Source organism: Cetorhinus maximus, chromosome 19 (genome assembly GCF_964194155.1).
Source record: "Cetorhinus maximus chromosome 19, sCetMax3.hap1.1, whole genome shotgun sequence".
NCBI lineage: Eukaryota > Metazoa > Chordata > Chondrichthyes > Lamniformes > Cetorhinidae > Cetorhinus > Cetorhinus maximus.
In genome coordinates this window covers 78,995,253-79,008,707 of record NC_135897.1, presented here as the reverse complement: position 1 = coordinate 79,008,707, position 13,455 = coordinate 78,995,253, and the positions used below count along the sequence as shown (strand labels likewise).

At 42.9% G+C, this 13,455-nt stretch overlaps 1 protein-coding gene across 2 annotated transcripts in view; it reads left to right on the top strand.

Annotated features, from left to right (window-relative positions):
- The window catches only part of plod2 (procollagen-lysine, 2-oxoglutarate 5-dioxygenase 2), a 146,994-nt gene that overhangs the window by 89,116 nt on the left and 44,423 nt on the right, over window positions 1–13,455 (top strand). For both annotated transcript variants that reach the window (XM_078564230.1, XM_078564229.1), the window contains exons 7-8: window positions 3,278–3,375; window positions 4,711–4,812. In XM_078564230.1, the coding sequence (XP_078420356.1) occupies window positions 3,278–3,375; window positions 4,711–4,812 (200 nt within the window). The remainder of the gene's footprint in view (window positions 1–3,277; window positions 3,376–4,710; window positions 4,813–13,455) is intronic.

Below are 13,455 nucleotides of genomic sequence, written 5' to 3'. Positions count from 1 at the left end.
TATTTAACTGTCAAAGTAAGCATAACTGTTAATGGGTTTCTGCCCTGATCTCTAGGTTAGATTTGACATTTGAGAAAGGGACAGGGTTGGAACAGAAGAATAGCATTGCTTAAAAAAAGGAAAACCTTAAACAGACTGTTTACTCTTCCTTCGTAAAATCATTCTTCTTAATTGGAAAAACTTAACTATGAACATTTTGAAATGTGTATGTTTTAGAAACTGGTCAGGTATCTCCTGTTCACAAAAAGCAGGACAAATCCAATCTGGCCAAATACTGCCCCATCAGCCTGCTCTCAAACATCAGGAAAGTGATGGAAGGTGTCACTGACACTGCTATCAAGCGGCACTCATTCAGCAGAAATCTGCTTAACCGATGCTCAGTTCGGGTCCCGCCTGGGCCACTAGGCTCCAGACCTCGGTCCAACTTTGGTGAAAGCGTGGGCCGGCTTTTTATGCCCCCCACAGTAGCAGTAGCAGCTGATACGCTGGTGGGGGAGGGGGGTGTGCAATCAAGCGGGATGGCAGGAAGTACTGTGCCCATCACCTACCACTGGTATTTTGTCAGCAGAGGGCAACGTTAGTAACGGGACACCCATCTGCCCTTGGGTCAATTGAGGCATTTAAGAGGCCAATTCCCATTTCCGTTGGTGTTTTACTTCACTTCCAGTAGTGCCTCCTCCATGGCTCCTTGTCAGGGATTGACTGAAGCCCCTTCAGTGGCCAGTGCTTCCAGAGGGGTTGCTGGGGCTGGAGAGCTACCAGCCATTTGATTGGCTGGCAACTCTTGAAGGAGGGACATCCTCCCCCCTGAGGTTGGTGGCTTTGATCTCGAGCAACAGATTAACCGATGACTATAAAATCCAGCCCCGGTGCCCCGGGAAGGCTCACCTCCGGCTTCTTAGCTAGTGGACAGGGTCACAGCCCCTACATAAAATACAGTCCGTGAACAAAAGAGCTAAATTCAAGAGGAGCAGTGTGTGTAACAGCCCTGGACATCAAGGCAGCATTTGACCAGGTGTGGCATCAGCAGCTGGGCAAAATTGAAGTCAGTGGAAATCAGGGATAAGTCTGCAGTGGTTGGAGTCATACCTAGCACAAAGGAAGCTGACTGTTGGAGGCCACAAGACATCACTGCAGGAGTTCCTCAGGGTAGTGTCCTAAGCTCAAAAATCTTCAGCTGCTTCATCAATAACATTCCCTCTGTGATAAGGTCAAGAAGTATGCATCTATGTTGATGTTCAGTTCAATTCACAGCTCTTCAGATACTAAAGCAGTCCATGCCTGCATGCAGCAAGACCTCGACAACATTTCAGCTTGCACAAGTGCCAGGCAGCGACCATCTCCAAACAAAAGAATCTAATCATCAATCTATGGCATTACCATCGCTGAATCCCCACTGTCAACATCCTGGATGTTGCCATTGACCTGAAAATTAACTGAAGAGTCATACGGACGCGAAACGTTAACTCTGTCTTCCTCCCCAGAGATGCTGTCAGACCTGCTGAGTGTTTCCCGCTATTTTTGTTTTTGTTTCAGATTTCCAGCATCCGCAGTATTTTGCTTTTACCTTAGTCATATAAGTACTGTGGCCACGAGAGCAGGCTAATCTCCTGACTCTGCAAAGCCTGTCCGCCATCTACAAGGCACAAGTCAGGTGTGTAATGGAATGCTCCCCACTTGCCTGGATGAATGCAGCTCCAGCAACACTCAAGATCAAAACTATCCAGGACAAGGCAGCCCACTTGATTGGCCCCCTATTGCCCACCTTAAACATTCGCTCCCTCCACAACCTGCGCGGACTGGCAGCAGTGTGTACCATCTGCAAGATGCACTGCAGCAACTCACCGAGCCTCCTTCGGCAGCATCTTCCAAATGCATGACCTTTACCACCTAAAAGGACAGGGGCTGCAGAAGCATGTGAACACCACTACCTGCAAGTTCCCCTCCAAGCCTCTCACCATCCTGAATTAGAATTATATCACCGTCCCTTCACCATATTTGGATCAAGATCCTAGAACTCCCTTTCTGCCAGCACTGTGGGTGTGCCTGCACCACATAGCCAACAGCAGTTCAAGAGTGCAGCACACCACCACTTTCTGAAAGGCAATTATGGACAGGAAACAAATGCTGTCCTTGCTCGTAATGCTCAAATCCCTTGAGCGAGTAAGAAGAAATATAACATGGAAATTTCCCAATAGAAACATTTGACAAATGCTGTTACGATAACCAAATTGTTCATTTGAAAGGCGTGTGTTTCTAATTGAAGTATTATTTAACTCTAGTGAAATGCAGTATTTTTTGTGTCACAAACACAATTTACAAAATTCTTTGTTCAGCTTGTACTTTGGTTTCTCGCTTAAAAGTTGTCAGATTTGCCAATCCACGTGACTTACTGAAATCTTGTGATTTTTGATAGCCTTGGGAGATTTGGCCTTCTGCAGTTCCTCCTGCTGCATGTGGAGTAGTGTACTGTTAAAGGAGCAATAGGTTTATAATGGCCCAAGTAAAATTATGGCGGAAAAAAACTTAAACATTAAATAACCAGTAAGATAAAACACGCAATTGTGCAATTTACTACAAAAATAAAAAGAGCCTCACTGATTTTTGGAGAGGTTAATAAAGTAGAATTGCTTACACACATCCAAAGGTCTGTTACTGTCTCCAGAAAATAGGATTCTAAAACGTCATGGATTTTGGGGTGATATATCTGAAATAATTCTTAACTCATTGCAAATTCTGTGAATGTAATATCACCAGGATTTTTCAAGCGCTAGTACTGTCTAGCACTTTAATTCCACTAGTAAACCAGATGGGTTTTTGAATGAGAATACACAAATACTGTGTAATATAATCATTTTTGTTACTGAACGAATAATCCAAAAGCCTGGGTGAATCATCATGGAATGCATTTCATGAAAGCCTGGCGGAAGCAGATTCATGGTAAGGTTCAAAAGGGAATTAGATTTCTACATGAAGAGGAAATGTTTGAAGACTATGGGGAGACGAGCAGGCAAGTGGGATTAAATTGCTGGCTCCTTCAGAGAGCTGATAGAAGTAGAATGGGCCACTTGGTGCTTCCTTCTGTGTTGTATGATTCTATCTGGAGAAGAACGAGATTGAGGGCCCAAATGGCCTACTGTAAATCCCATGTTCCAGCAGCTTTCATGGTTATTTAACCATCATAACCTTCCTGATAATATATTGAAAATGTATGCGACTTGCAATAAAACTGGCCTTTCTTCTCGTACAACTTTTATTTAATCTCCTTTCTTTACAGATGAAGTGGAGTTGCACTTTGAACCAACACGGGTCAGAACCAGGAATATAATATTCGACTCGTTACCCGTCCTAATCCACGGCAATAGACAAACCAAAGTATGGGAGCTTACTGTTAAATATCCAGGTTGAAGTGTCTGGCCTGGCTTATATACTTACTTATTCTGTACTTTATTTTCACAAGCTACTCTCCAGGCAGGCAGCAAAGGATTGCCAATCTGTTGCCAAAGTTCTGCCTGTGGCAATCAGAATCCCCCCAGGAGGTGTGAGAGAATAATGAGATGAACTCATCATCCACTTCTGTATTTGCTTATACCCTTTTCCACATGACGGGGAGCAAACTAGTATTCCGTGTCTGACATTGGAGAATAGCAGATGCAAGCCTGCATCTCGCCATTTCTTTACAAGAGCCTGCCTCCCCTGTTTATGTTAACATTTCTGTCAGATAACCTTGCGTCCTGTTTGATTGATTGAAGGTGGAGTTCTATAATCCAAGGATTACTGAACAGCTGGCGGTGCTGGCCCTAATTTTTGTCATTTATAGTATAGCTTTTGAATTGTTTGCTTTTGTTTTTTTCAATTTAGACTCTTACATGCTTACTCGCTCAGACTCCTGAATTTTCACAGGGTTGTCTCGATTTCCTATTTTAACCTCAGCAGAACTTGCAACAAAATAATGTGATTGACCATTTATCCTGTTTGTCTGGGGTTTCTGACTAGAATCTTAATTCTAGTCCCAGCCAACTGTGGAAATTCCAGACAATGGTCACTTTACTGGTTATATCCACCCTAATGTTCTGATACTGTAAGTCATGTCAATATCCATATAACCGAGGTAATTTTTAAGAATTAACATTGTTCGTTTTAAGTTTTCTCCTTTTCTTTGGTCCTAAAGACATGCTAGCTTTTAGTTTCACAAGCGGCATCAGCCACTGGTACTCTTCGCCCATTCTCCAAACGTTAGCCCAGTTGGCAGGCTTTACAACATTGAAGAAGAGGGGCCTTGGTATAACTACCGAGATGATCCTCTCTTTACCTGGCATCCACCAAAAGGCAGGAGTCGCTAGGTAGCAGTCAGTCACCTGGAAACCTGGTAGACCCCTTCCCCCAGACCAAATTCAGGCATGATGCCAAGAACGGTAATACAGCCAGTACTGAAGATAAATACTGCCACATGTGCAAAGTTTGACTTTGTCCTAGGGGCCAACTAAATTGTCTAAACAGGGATTATAGGTTGTACTTGGATATAAATACTGAAGTCAGTAATTGTGCCTAAAATGCAGAATTAGAGGTTTCAGTGCCAACATTCTGATTTAGTAAATAGACTGAAATGTAGTTGTATGTATTGAATAATTGAGTTCTGGTATATTGACTCTTTTTGCTGTTTTATTGCACTGATGCTTCTATTTCAATTTCTTTGTGCACCTTACTTAGCACCTGCTGAACTATCTTGGTAACTATGTTCCTGACGCCTGGACTTCTGAAACTGGCTGTACAGTCTGTGATGAAAATTTACTGGATCTGTCAACACTGGGCGTGAGTTTTTGATTGGTTTTACACTTTGCTTCGTTTCGGTGCTGAGGAACCCAAAGTACAGCAATATGCAATTTAACAAACGTTAAATCTGAGAAATAATTTGACAAAACAGCCTCAAGAAGATCATAGCCTGTGTGAGGATTTTTTTCAATCGCATTTATAGTAGGACGGACAAAGATAGTGGCATGACTGGACAAAAATAACTAAACTTCCAGCTTGGATTAAAACAAATTTTAATAGCAATTCCCAACTATTAAGCAGCAGGATGTGAAAATATAGTTTGAGTGCTCCAATGTTTCCTTTAACAATGAGGATGGACACCGAGCATTTATGGTGCCTTTTTTGCACATTTATTATGTCAGATTATTTAAAGGCACCAAAAAAATGAAAAATGTCAGTCCTGTATGGATGTAATGCTTAACCAAAGCCCCAAAGGGTTACATGCAAAGGGATTGGACAACATGGATAGCATAATTATTGTTACACTGAACCATATAAATGGGTGTAAAATGGACCATTTCTCAAAGCTAGGAACAGGGATAGGCCATTCAATGCCTCTACGCCGTTCACTTACATCAATGACTGAGCTATATCTTAAATTCACCTACACACCTTAATCCTTTAACCCTTAATACCCTTAAGTAACAAAAATCTGTCAATCTCGGTTTTAGCGCTGGATGATTTATGCTGCTGTCTGCTAATTAGAAGCCAAAACGAGAGGATGATGAATTGAGTTAGTAATGTGGGATCTGATCCAGCATCTGTCCCCTGAGTCTATAAATGACGCTTATTTTCTGTGTGCACAGTATATGTCGCTTGTGAAAATGACTATTCCGTGTGATGATTGGGTACTGCCATGTAGTGGTTATGTTACTGGGCTAATAATCCGATGGGCTGAATTTTCCCGTTTTAAGTTTTGAGCCTGACGTCAGGTTGGTTTCCGAATCGCAAAACTGGATATGTGTCCGGTGGAACAATGGGTACAATTTTCCCAGAGGAAGCCAGTTAAGAAGCTGCCTCCAAGAGCGCTGTTTGATTCGGGAGAGTGGGCGGCCTGTGGATGCGCGGGGGTCAGTCAGAACATCTGAAGTGAAAGGTGGCCAGCAGACACACTGAGCACCATGTGCTGCTAAAGTGAATGCTGAACGAGAGGACTGCACAAGATGGAGGCACCATAACGCATGTTGGAACCAGCAGCCAATTCCCTACCCCCAGCGCTATATGGTAGATCCGCCAGCAAGCGACAGGCCTGCGGATGTCCTGACGATTGTCGATTTTGCCCTTTAAAGCAATCACTGCATATGAATCTCATGGCCTTCTGCCCTCCCACTCTGTTCCCGCCTCCTGTGAGTATACAGACTGCAGGTACGCGGGGGGGGGGGGGTCCCATGCTCTGTCAGCAAAATTCCAGAAGTGCCCACAAGTTGCCTCCATAATTACCTTAATTGGCTTCCTGCTGCTGACGAGCGGGTCGCCATGACTGCTCTGAAGCCTCCCTGTGGCATAAGTGTGAGGAGCTGAGAGCACATCGGTAAGCAAATCTGGCATTTCTTTCCTAATTTTCCACCCTCACTTCCAAACCTGCTTGTGACGTGCTGGGAAAATGTGCCCATCGCACCCCCCCACCCTGCCATTATGCGTTCAAATCCCACCGTGTCAATTGAAGAATTTGATTTTTTTTTTATATCTAGGAATCAAAAGCTAGTACCAGAAAAAAAAATGCACTTTCACCTATAAGAACATCAGAAATAGGAGCAGGAATAAGCTGCATGGTCTGAAATAAAAACAGAAAATGCTGGAAAAACTTAGCAGGCCTGGCAGCATCTGTGGAGAGCGAAACAGAGTTTTAAGTTTCGAGTCTGTAGGACTCTTCTTCAGAGCTCTTGACCATTGTCATAAGACAGTCCCTTCGTTCCAGGAATCCACCTGGTGAACCTTCTTTAAATTGCCTTGAATGCAAGTGTATCCCTCCTTAAATAAGGCCAAAACTATACGCACTAGTGTAGGTGGGGTTTCACCAACCCCATGTACAGTTCAGCAAGTCATCCTACTTTTAGGCCCTCTGCAATAAAGGCTAACGTTTCACTTGCCATCCTAATCACTTGCTGTATCTGCATCGTAACTTGTTGCGTTTCAAATACGAGGACATCCCGATCCCTCTGTACCGCAGCGTTCTGTAGTCGCTCTCCATTTAAATAATTTTTACTTTTCCATTCTTTCTAACATTTCTACAGATTATAAAGCTGTTAGATTGTCACTAAAAATCCCATCTGATTCATTCATGCCCTTTTGGTGAAGTGAACCTACTATCCTTACACTTTCAGCCCTATAAATGACCCCTGGCTAACATGCTTGGCTCTTAACTACTCTCTGAAATAGCCTAGCAAGTGACTCGGAAACTAAGAGTCAGAAATTATGACTAAAATTACAGTACCTAACTGTTACTGTAGCTTATATAAGCAGACTACAAAAATGTTTTTTAAATGGGGAAATCAGAGAAACTTCTGATTTAAGATAGTCTGTTATTTTGGAGTGAGTATAGCATATGATTTTGAATGCTTGAAGGCAATTGCTTTTTAATCTGCACGTTGGGTATTCTGCCAAATCCATCTGTTAGAAGTTTGAAGTTAGTTGATTCCAGGGGATAGGTGTAAATACCAGTAAGTATCTACTAAAGATGGGAGAATTGGAAAAACAGTTGGTAGGTTTGTAATGTAGATGATGCTATTTGTAAAACATTGATAAAAACTTGAGCTCTATTGTCATTCCAGCAAAGAAGTATAAAACCTAACTACAGCTCCATATGTTAGAGACAGTTCCAATGTTATATTTTTACTTTGCAGTGAACAGCTAATGTATATAACATGTGCAATAGTGTGGATGCTTGTTCTATTTAATTGTTCCTCTGCTAAAAAGTGCAAATATGAACTTGACATTGTTAAACTTCATCCAAGGTAGAAACTGGACCTTTGCTAGCTCCCATAAAAAAAGCAGCCACAGTAGATTTGTTTTTTTTTTAAGCTAGCTTTTAAATTCAATTGCTTTGATGCTAGGCAGCAAATTGGGAATGGGAATAGTACATTCGTTGTAGGCATTCATTGTGTTTTGAATTTTAAGAAATTACCTGTAATCAACAACTAGGCCACTCAAGGAGTTGCCCCTTGAGAGGAGAAAGTTGATAATATTTACGTCGTTCATTGTTAGTGCATTTCGGAGTCCCTTGAGGAAACTCAAAGACAACTGGAGTGGAGAGTAAGTAAACATGCGCATTTAAATTGTACGCCCACTACCATTTCTTCATAGACGAAGGTGGCGAAACAACCTACACCTACACCTCTGCTTTTACTCCTGCTAGGAGGCACTTGGCTGCTTTTTGGAAGCTGCAAGGACATGCTGAGCTTTTGGTGATTCAATTGCACCTATTTGTAGTGGGGGTTATTGGCTAGACCATGATATAAATGATGCCACAAACAACACAAGGTTATCCATTCCATTTGAACAAAGATGATTAAAATAAAAATTTCGGATAGTATAAACATTGTCTGAATGAGACTGGTTGACTTTGTGCTGTGAGCTCTACTTTCTAATCCCAACTGCTTCTCTTACCCTCCAATCGCCACCATTCTTTTGCAGCTGACAACGTGCTTAACCACTTACATCGGAATGTAAGAAATAAGGGCAGGAGTAGTCCATTCAGCCCCTTGAGCCTTCTCCGTTAATTAACTAGATCGTGGCTGATCTTCTACCTCAATCCCATTTTCCCACACTATCCCCGTGTTCCTCAATGTCTTTAATATCTAGAAATCTATCGACCGATGTTTTGAACATACTCAATGACTGAGCCTCCACAGCCCTGTGAGGTAGAAAATTCCAAATATTCATCACTTTGAGTAAAGAAAGTCCCCCTCATCTCAGTCCTAAATGGCCAACCCCTTATTCTGAGCCTATGTGCCCTGGTTCTAGACTCCCCAGACAGGTCAAACATCCTTCCTACATCCACTCTGTTGAGCCCTGTAAGAATTTTGTTTCAATGAGATCACCCCTCATTCTTCTAAATTCTAGAGAATACAGACCCAGTCTCCTCAATCTCTCTTCATAGGACAATCCTGCCATCCCAGGAATCAGTCTGCTGCACTCCCTCTATTGCAAGTATATTCTTCATTGGGTAAGGAGACCAGAACTCTACACAATACTCCAGGTGCGGCCTCACCAAGGCTCTATATAATTGCAACAAGACTTCTTTACAGGAGTAAATATCCTCCTGCAATTAAGATCACCATACCTTTTAGCTTCCTAATTGCTTGCTGCACCTGCATGTTAGCTTTCAGTGATTCATGAACAAGGACATCCAGGTCCCTTTGGACATCAACACTCCCCAATCTCTCATCATTTAAGAAATGCTCTGCATTCCTGTTTCTTCCTCCCAAAGTGGATAACTTCACATTGTCCCACATTATATTCCATCTGCCATGTTCTTGCCCACTCATTTTAGCCTGTCTAAATCCCCTTGAAGCCTCTTTGCATCCCCTTCACAATTCACTTTTTATGGCCTGAATTTCTCCTGCATCGGGCAGGCAGGGGCCAGTCACGGAGCCGACTGCCACCCGTGATCGGTTCCGCACCGCCATTTTACCCAGGTGGGCCAATTAAGGCCCGCCCAGCATAATACACGAGCGGTGAGCACGACTTGTGCGGGCGGGGGGGGGAGGAGGGAGAGTTGGGCCCAACGCTCTTTCGGCGCATGCGCATAAAAGCGCTTCGATGTCCCTGAGGGAGATTGAAACACTTTTGAAAAAAATAAATAAATGCAATAAAAACTTATTGAAACATATCCCCTCATGTGATATGTTTTTATTTTTCAAAAAAAAGGTCTTTATTCAATTTGTAAAAGCTTCCGGAGACCTCATTCCGCTCATGGATGAGGTTTCCTAAAAAAACGTAAAGGCCACTTAGTCTTTTCGCCTGCCCCGCCAGCCGTTAGGTTGGACGCACAGTGTAAATTTGAAATTGGTTAGTTCCTTAATAGGCCTTTTAATTATCAGCAGGCAAGCAGCCAACTCCGGCGCCCCCTCCCCCCGAACGAAACATCGCGAGACAGCGCGATAACGTCGGGGCGCATGCCCGACATCATCGCGCATCATTTTACATTCCGGCGTATCGGACCCGCCCCCCCACACACGCCGAATGTAAAATGCTGGCCTACGTCATCAGCAAACTTGGAAATATTACATTTGGTCCCCAGATCCAAATCATTGATATAGATTGTGAATAGCTGGGGCCTAAGCACTGATCATTGGGATAACAGCCTGCCAACCTGAGATTGACCCGTTTATTCCTACTGTTTTCTGTCCGTTTGCCAATTCTCAATCCATGCCAGGATATTACCCCCAATCCCACGTGCTCTAATTTTGCTTACTAACCTGCGTGGGACCTTTATGGAAAGAATTGAAATGTGTCACACCTGCTGGCTCTCTTCTCTATTCTGCTAGTTACATCCTCCAAAAAACACTAACAGGTTTGCCAAACATCATTTCCCCTTCATAAATCCATGTTGACTCAGCCCAATCCTACCATTATTTCCGAAGTGTCCAGTTATCACATCCTTTATAATAGATTCTAGCATTTTCCCTGCTACTGAGGTCTGTAGTTCCCTGTTTTCTCTCTCCCTCTTTTCTTAAATGGTGGGCTTACATTTGCTACCTTCCAATCGGCAGGAACTGTTCCAGAATCTATAGAATTTTAGAAGATGATCACTAACACATCCACTATCTCTTCAGCCACCTCTTTCAACACTTTGGGTGTAGACCATGAGGCCCAGGGGATTTTATCAACTTACAGTCCCATTAATTTCTCCAGTGCCTTTTATTCAGCCCCTAATTCTCGCTTGTCCCTTGGTTCTCTATTCCGGGAGGTTTTTTGTATCTTCCTCTGTGAAGACAGACACAAAGTATTTGTTTAGTTTCTCTGCCATTTGCGTATTCCCCATTATAAATTCTCCTGTCTCTGCCTGTAGTCAGCCCACATTTGACTTTGCTAATATTTCCCTTTTTACATACCTATAGAAGCTTTTACAATCCTTTTTATGTTTCTCGCTAGTTTACTTTCAGATTCTATTTTCTCTTCATCATCAGTTTTTTGGTCCTCCTTTGCTGAATTCTAAAATGCTCCCAATCCTCAGGCTTATAACTTTTTTGGCAAATTTATAAGACTCTTCCTTTTGATCTAATACAATCTTTATATTCTCTTGTTAGATACAGTTGGATCACTTTTCCTGCTGGGTTTTTGTGCCTCAAAGGAATGTAAATTTGTTGTGAACCATGTATTAATTCTTTAAATGCTCACCATTGCCTGTCTACCGTCATACCTTTTAATGTACTTTGTCAATCTACCACAGCCAATTTGCCCCTCATACCTTCATGCTTTCCTTTGTTTTGATACAGGACTCTGGTTTCAGATTGAACTACATCACTTTCAGACTTAATGTAAAATTCTACCATATTATGGTCACTCTTCCCTAGGGGTTCCTTTACAATGAAATTTTTAATTAACCCTTTCTCATTGTACACTACTAGATCTAAAATAACCCGTTCTCCGGTCGGTTCTCAACGTACTGTTCTAGAAAACCATCTCATATGCATTCTGGGAATTCGCCCTCCAAGGCATTAGTGCTAATTCGGTTTACCCAGTTTATGTAGGTTAAAGTCTCCCATGATTACTGTATTAGCCTTGTTACATCCACCTCTAATTTCCTGATTTATATCATGTCCTACATTACCACTACTGTTTGGTGGCCTATAAACAACAACTTTCAATCATTGCAGCCCTTGCTGTTTCTTAGCTCTATCCAAACTGATTCTACACCTTGATCTTCCAAGCTAAGATTTTCTGTCATTAATGTACTAATCTCATCTAGCACTACCCCACCTCCTTTTCCTTTTTGCTTTTCCTTCCTAAATGTTGAATACCCTTGGTCGCCCTGCAGCTATGTTTCTGTAATGGCAATTAGATAATACAGGCACCTATTTACTCCCGTTTGTGCCATCAGTTCATAAACCTGTTGCGAATGCTGTGTGTATTCAGATGGTGCCTTTAGTTCTGTATTTTTATTATTTTTGCAACCTCTAGTCTTATCTGCTGGTGCACTCTTAAGTTTGTACACTCTTCCTGCCGTGCTTTATTGATCAAATACCTTATTAGTACCTTGCTCTCTTGTCCTGTCCCCTCCCTTTAATTTATCACATCTTCCCTCACTTGATCCCTCGCGCCCACTATTTAGTTTAAAGCCCTCTCTGCCGCCCTAGTTATATGACTTGCCAGAACACTAATCCTAGCATGATTCACTCTCTGATCTTATTTACCCTACTCAAGTTTGCTGGTGGCTCAGGTAATAATCCAGATATTATTACCTTTGAGGCTCTGCTTTTTACTTTAACCCTTAGCTGCTCATACTCCCTATGCAGAACCTCCTTCCTAGTCCTACCTATGTCATTGGTACCTACGTGGACCATGGCAATACTCTCCTCCCCTCCCGCTGCAAGTTCCTCTTCAGCCCAGAGCTGGCAGGCTACACAGCGTTCCAGACTCTCACTCTCGGCTTCAAAGAACTGTGTCTATCCCCGCTACACTATCCCCTATTATAACTACATCCCTGTACCGCGGTGCCACGGTCAATTTGCTCATCCACCGTTTTTGTCCATACAGGCTCAAGAACCTTGAACCCTTTTGGATAATTGCAAGGGCTGAGGCTCCTCCACTTCTACTTTCTCAATCTCCCTAGCTACCTCACTCACAGTCGCACCCTCCTGCCCCTGACCATGGACCAAATCAGACAGCCCTATCCTCGAACAAAGTGCCCAGGTAACTCTCCCCCTCCCTGATGTGTTGCAGTGCCTGCAGCTCGGCCTCCAGCTCAATGACCCTAAGCCGAAGCTCCTCCAGCTGCAGACACTTACTGCAGATGTGTTTGGCTATTCTGAAGCTTGCAAACTTTAGCGCGAGAGGCACAAAATGCCACAAGGCGCTATCTTATCCTTGATCAGTGGCAGTGCTGTTCATCTGCTTTTCTAGGTCACTGAAATGATAGCAACAACTCTTAGAAATCAGGTTTATAACACCATTGTAAAATGGAATATAAAAGTTAAATTGCACAATACTGCATGTCTAGTTTGTACGGCTGTGTATAGGGCTATAGTCGTGCCTGTGCAAGTGAATGGGGAAAATGAGAATAGTAGCCTTTGCTCCGGCACTGTATTGAAGTTCAATAAAAAAAAACATAAAACTGTTCTCACTCCCCATGCCACATCCATGCAAACAGATGTCACCCTATGGTCCCCACCCATCCCTCATGGCCCTCCACATCCTCCATCCCAACCTATGCCCCTGACTCATCCTCACAGCCCTTTATAGGCCCTATGCCAACTTAGTGCCAACTTGTGCACCCCACCCACCACCCTTTGCCCATACATCTACCATGCCAACTCATGCAGTATTCTCAGGTTACTAGGTTGTATTATAGTCATTTATGGTGTGGAGTGCTTTTAAGGTGTTAGTATGCCAAAGGTTTTGATTCTAAGTCTCAGCTTGAATGTGTGTTATGCTGGAGTTAAAGATATGTAGGGTAAGGAAAGATAGATTGCCTGAGCC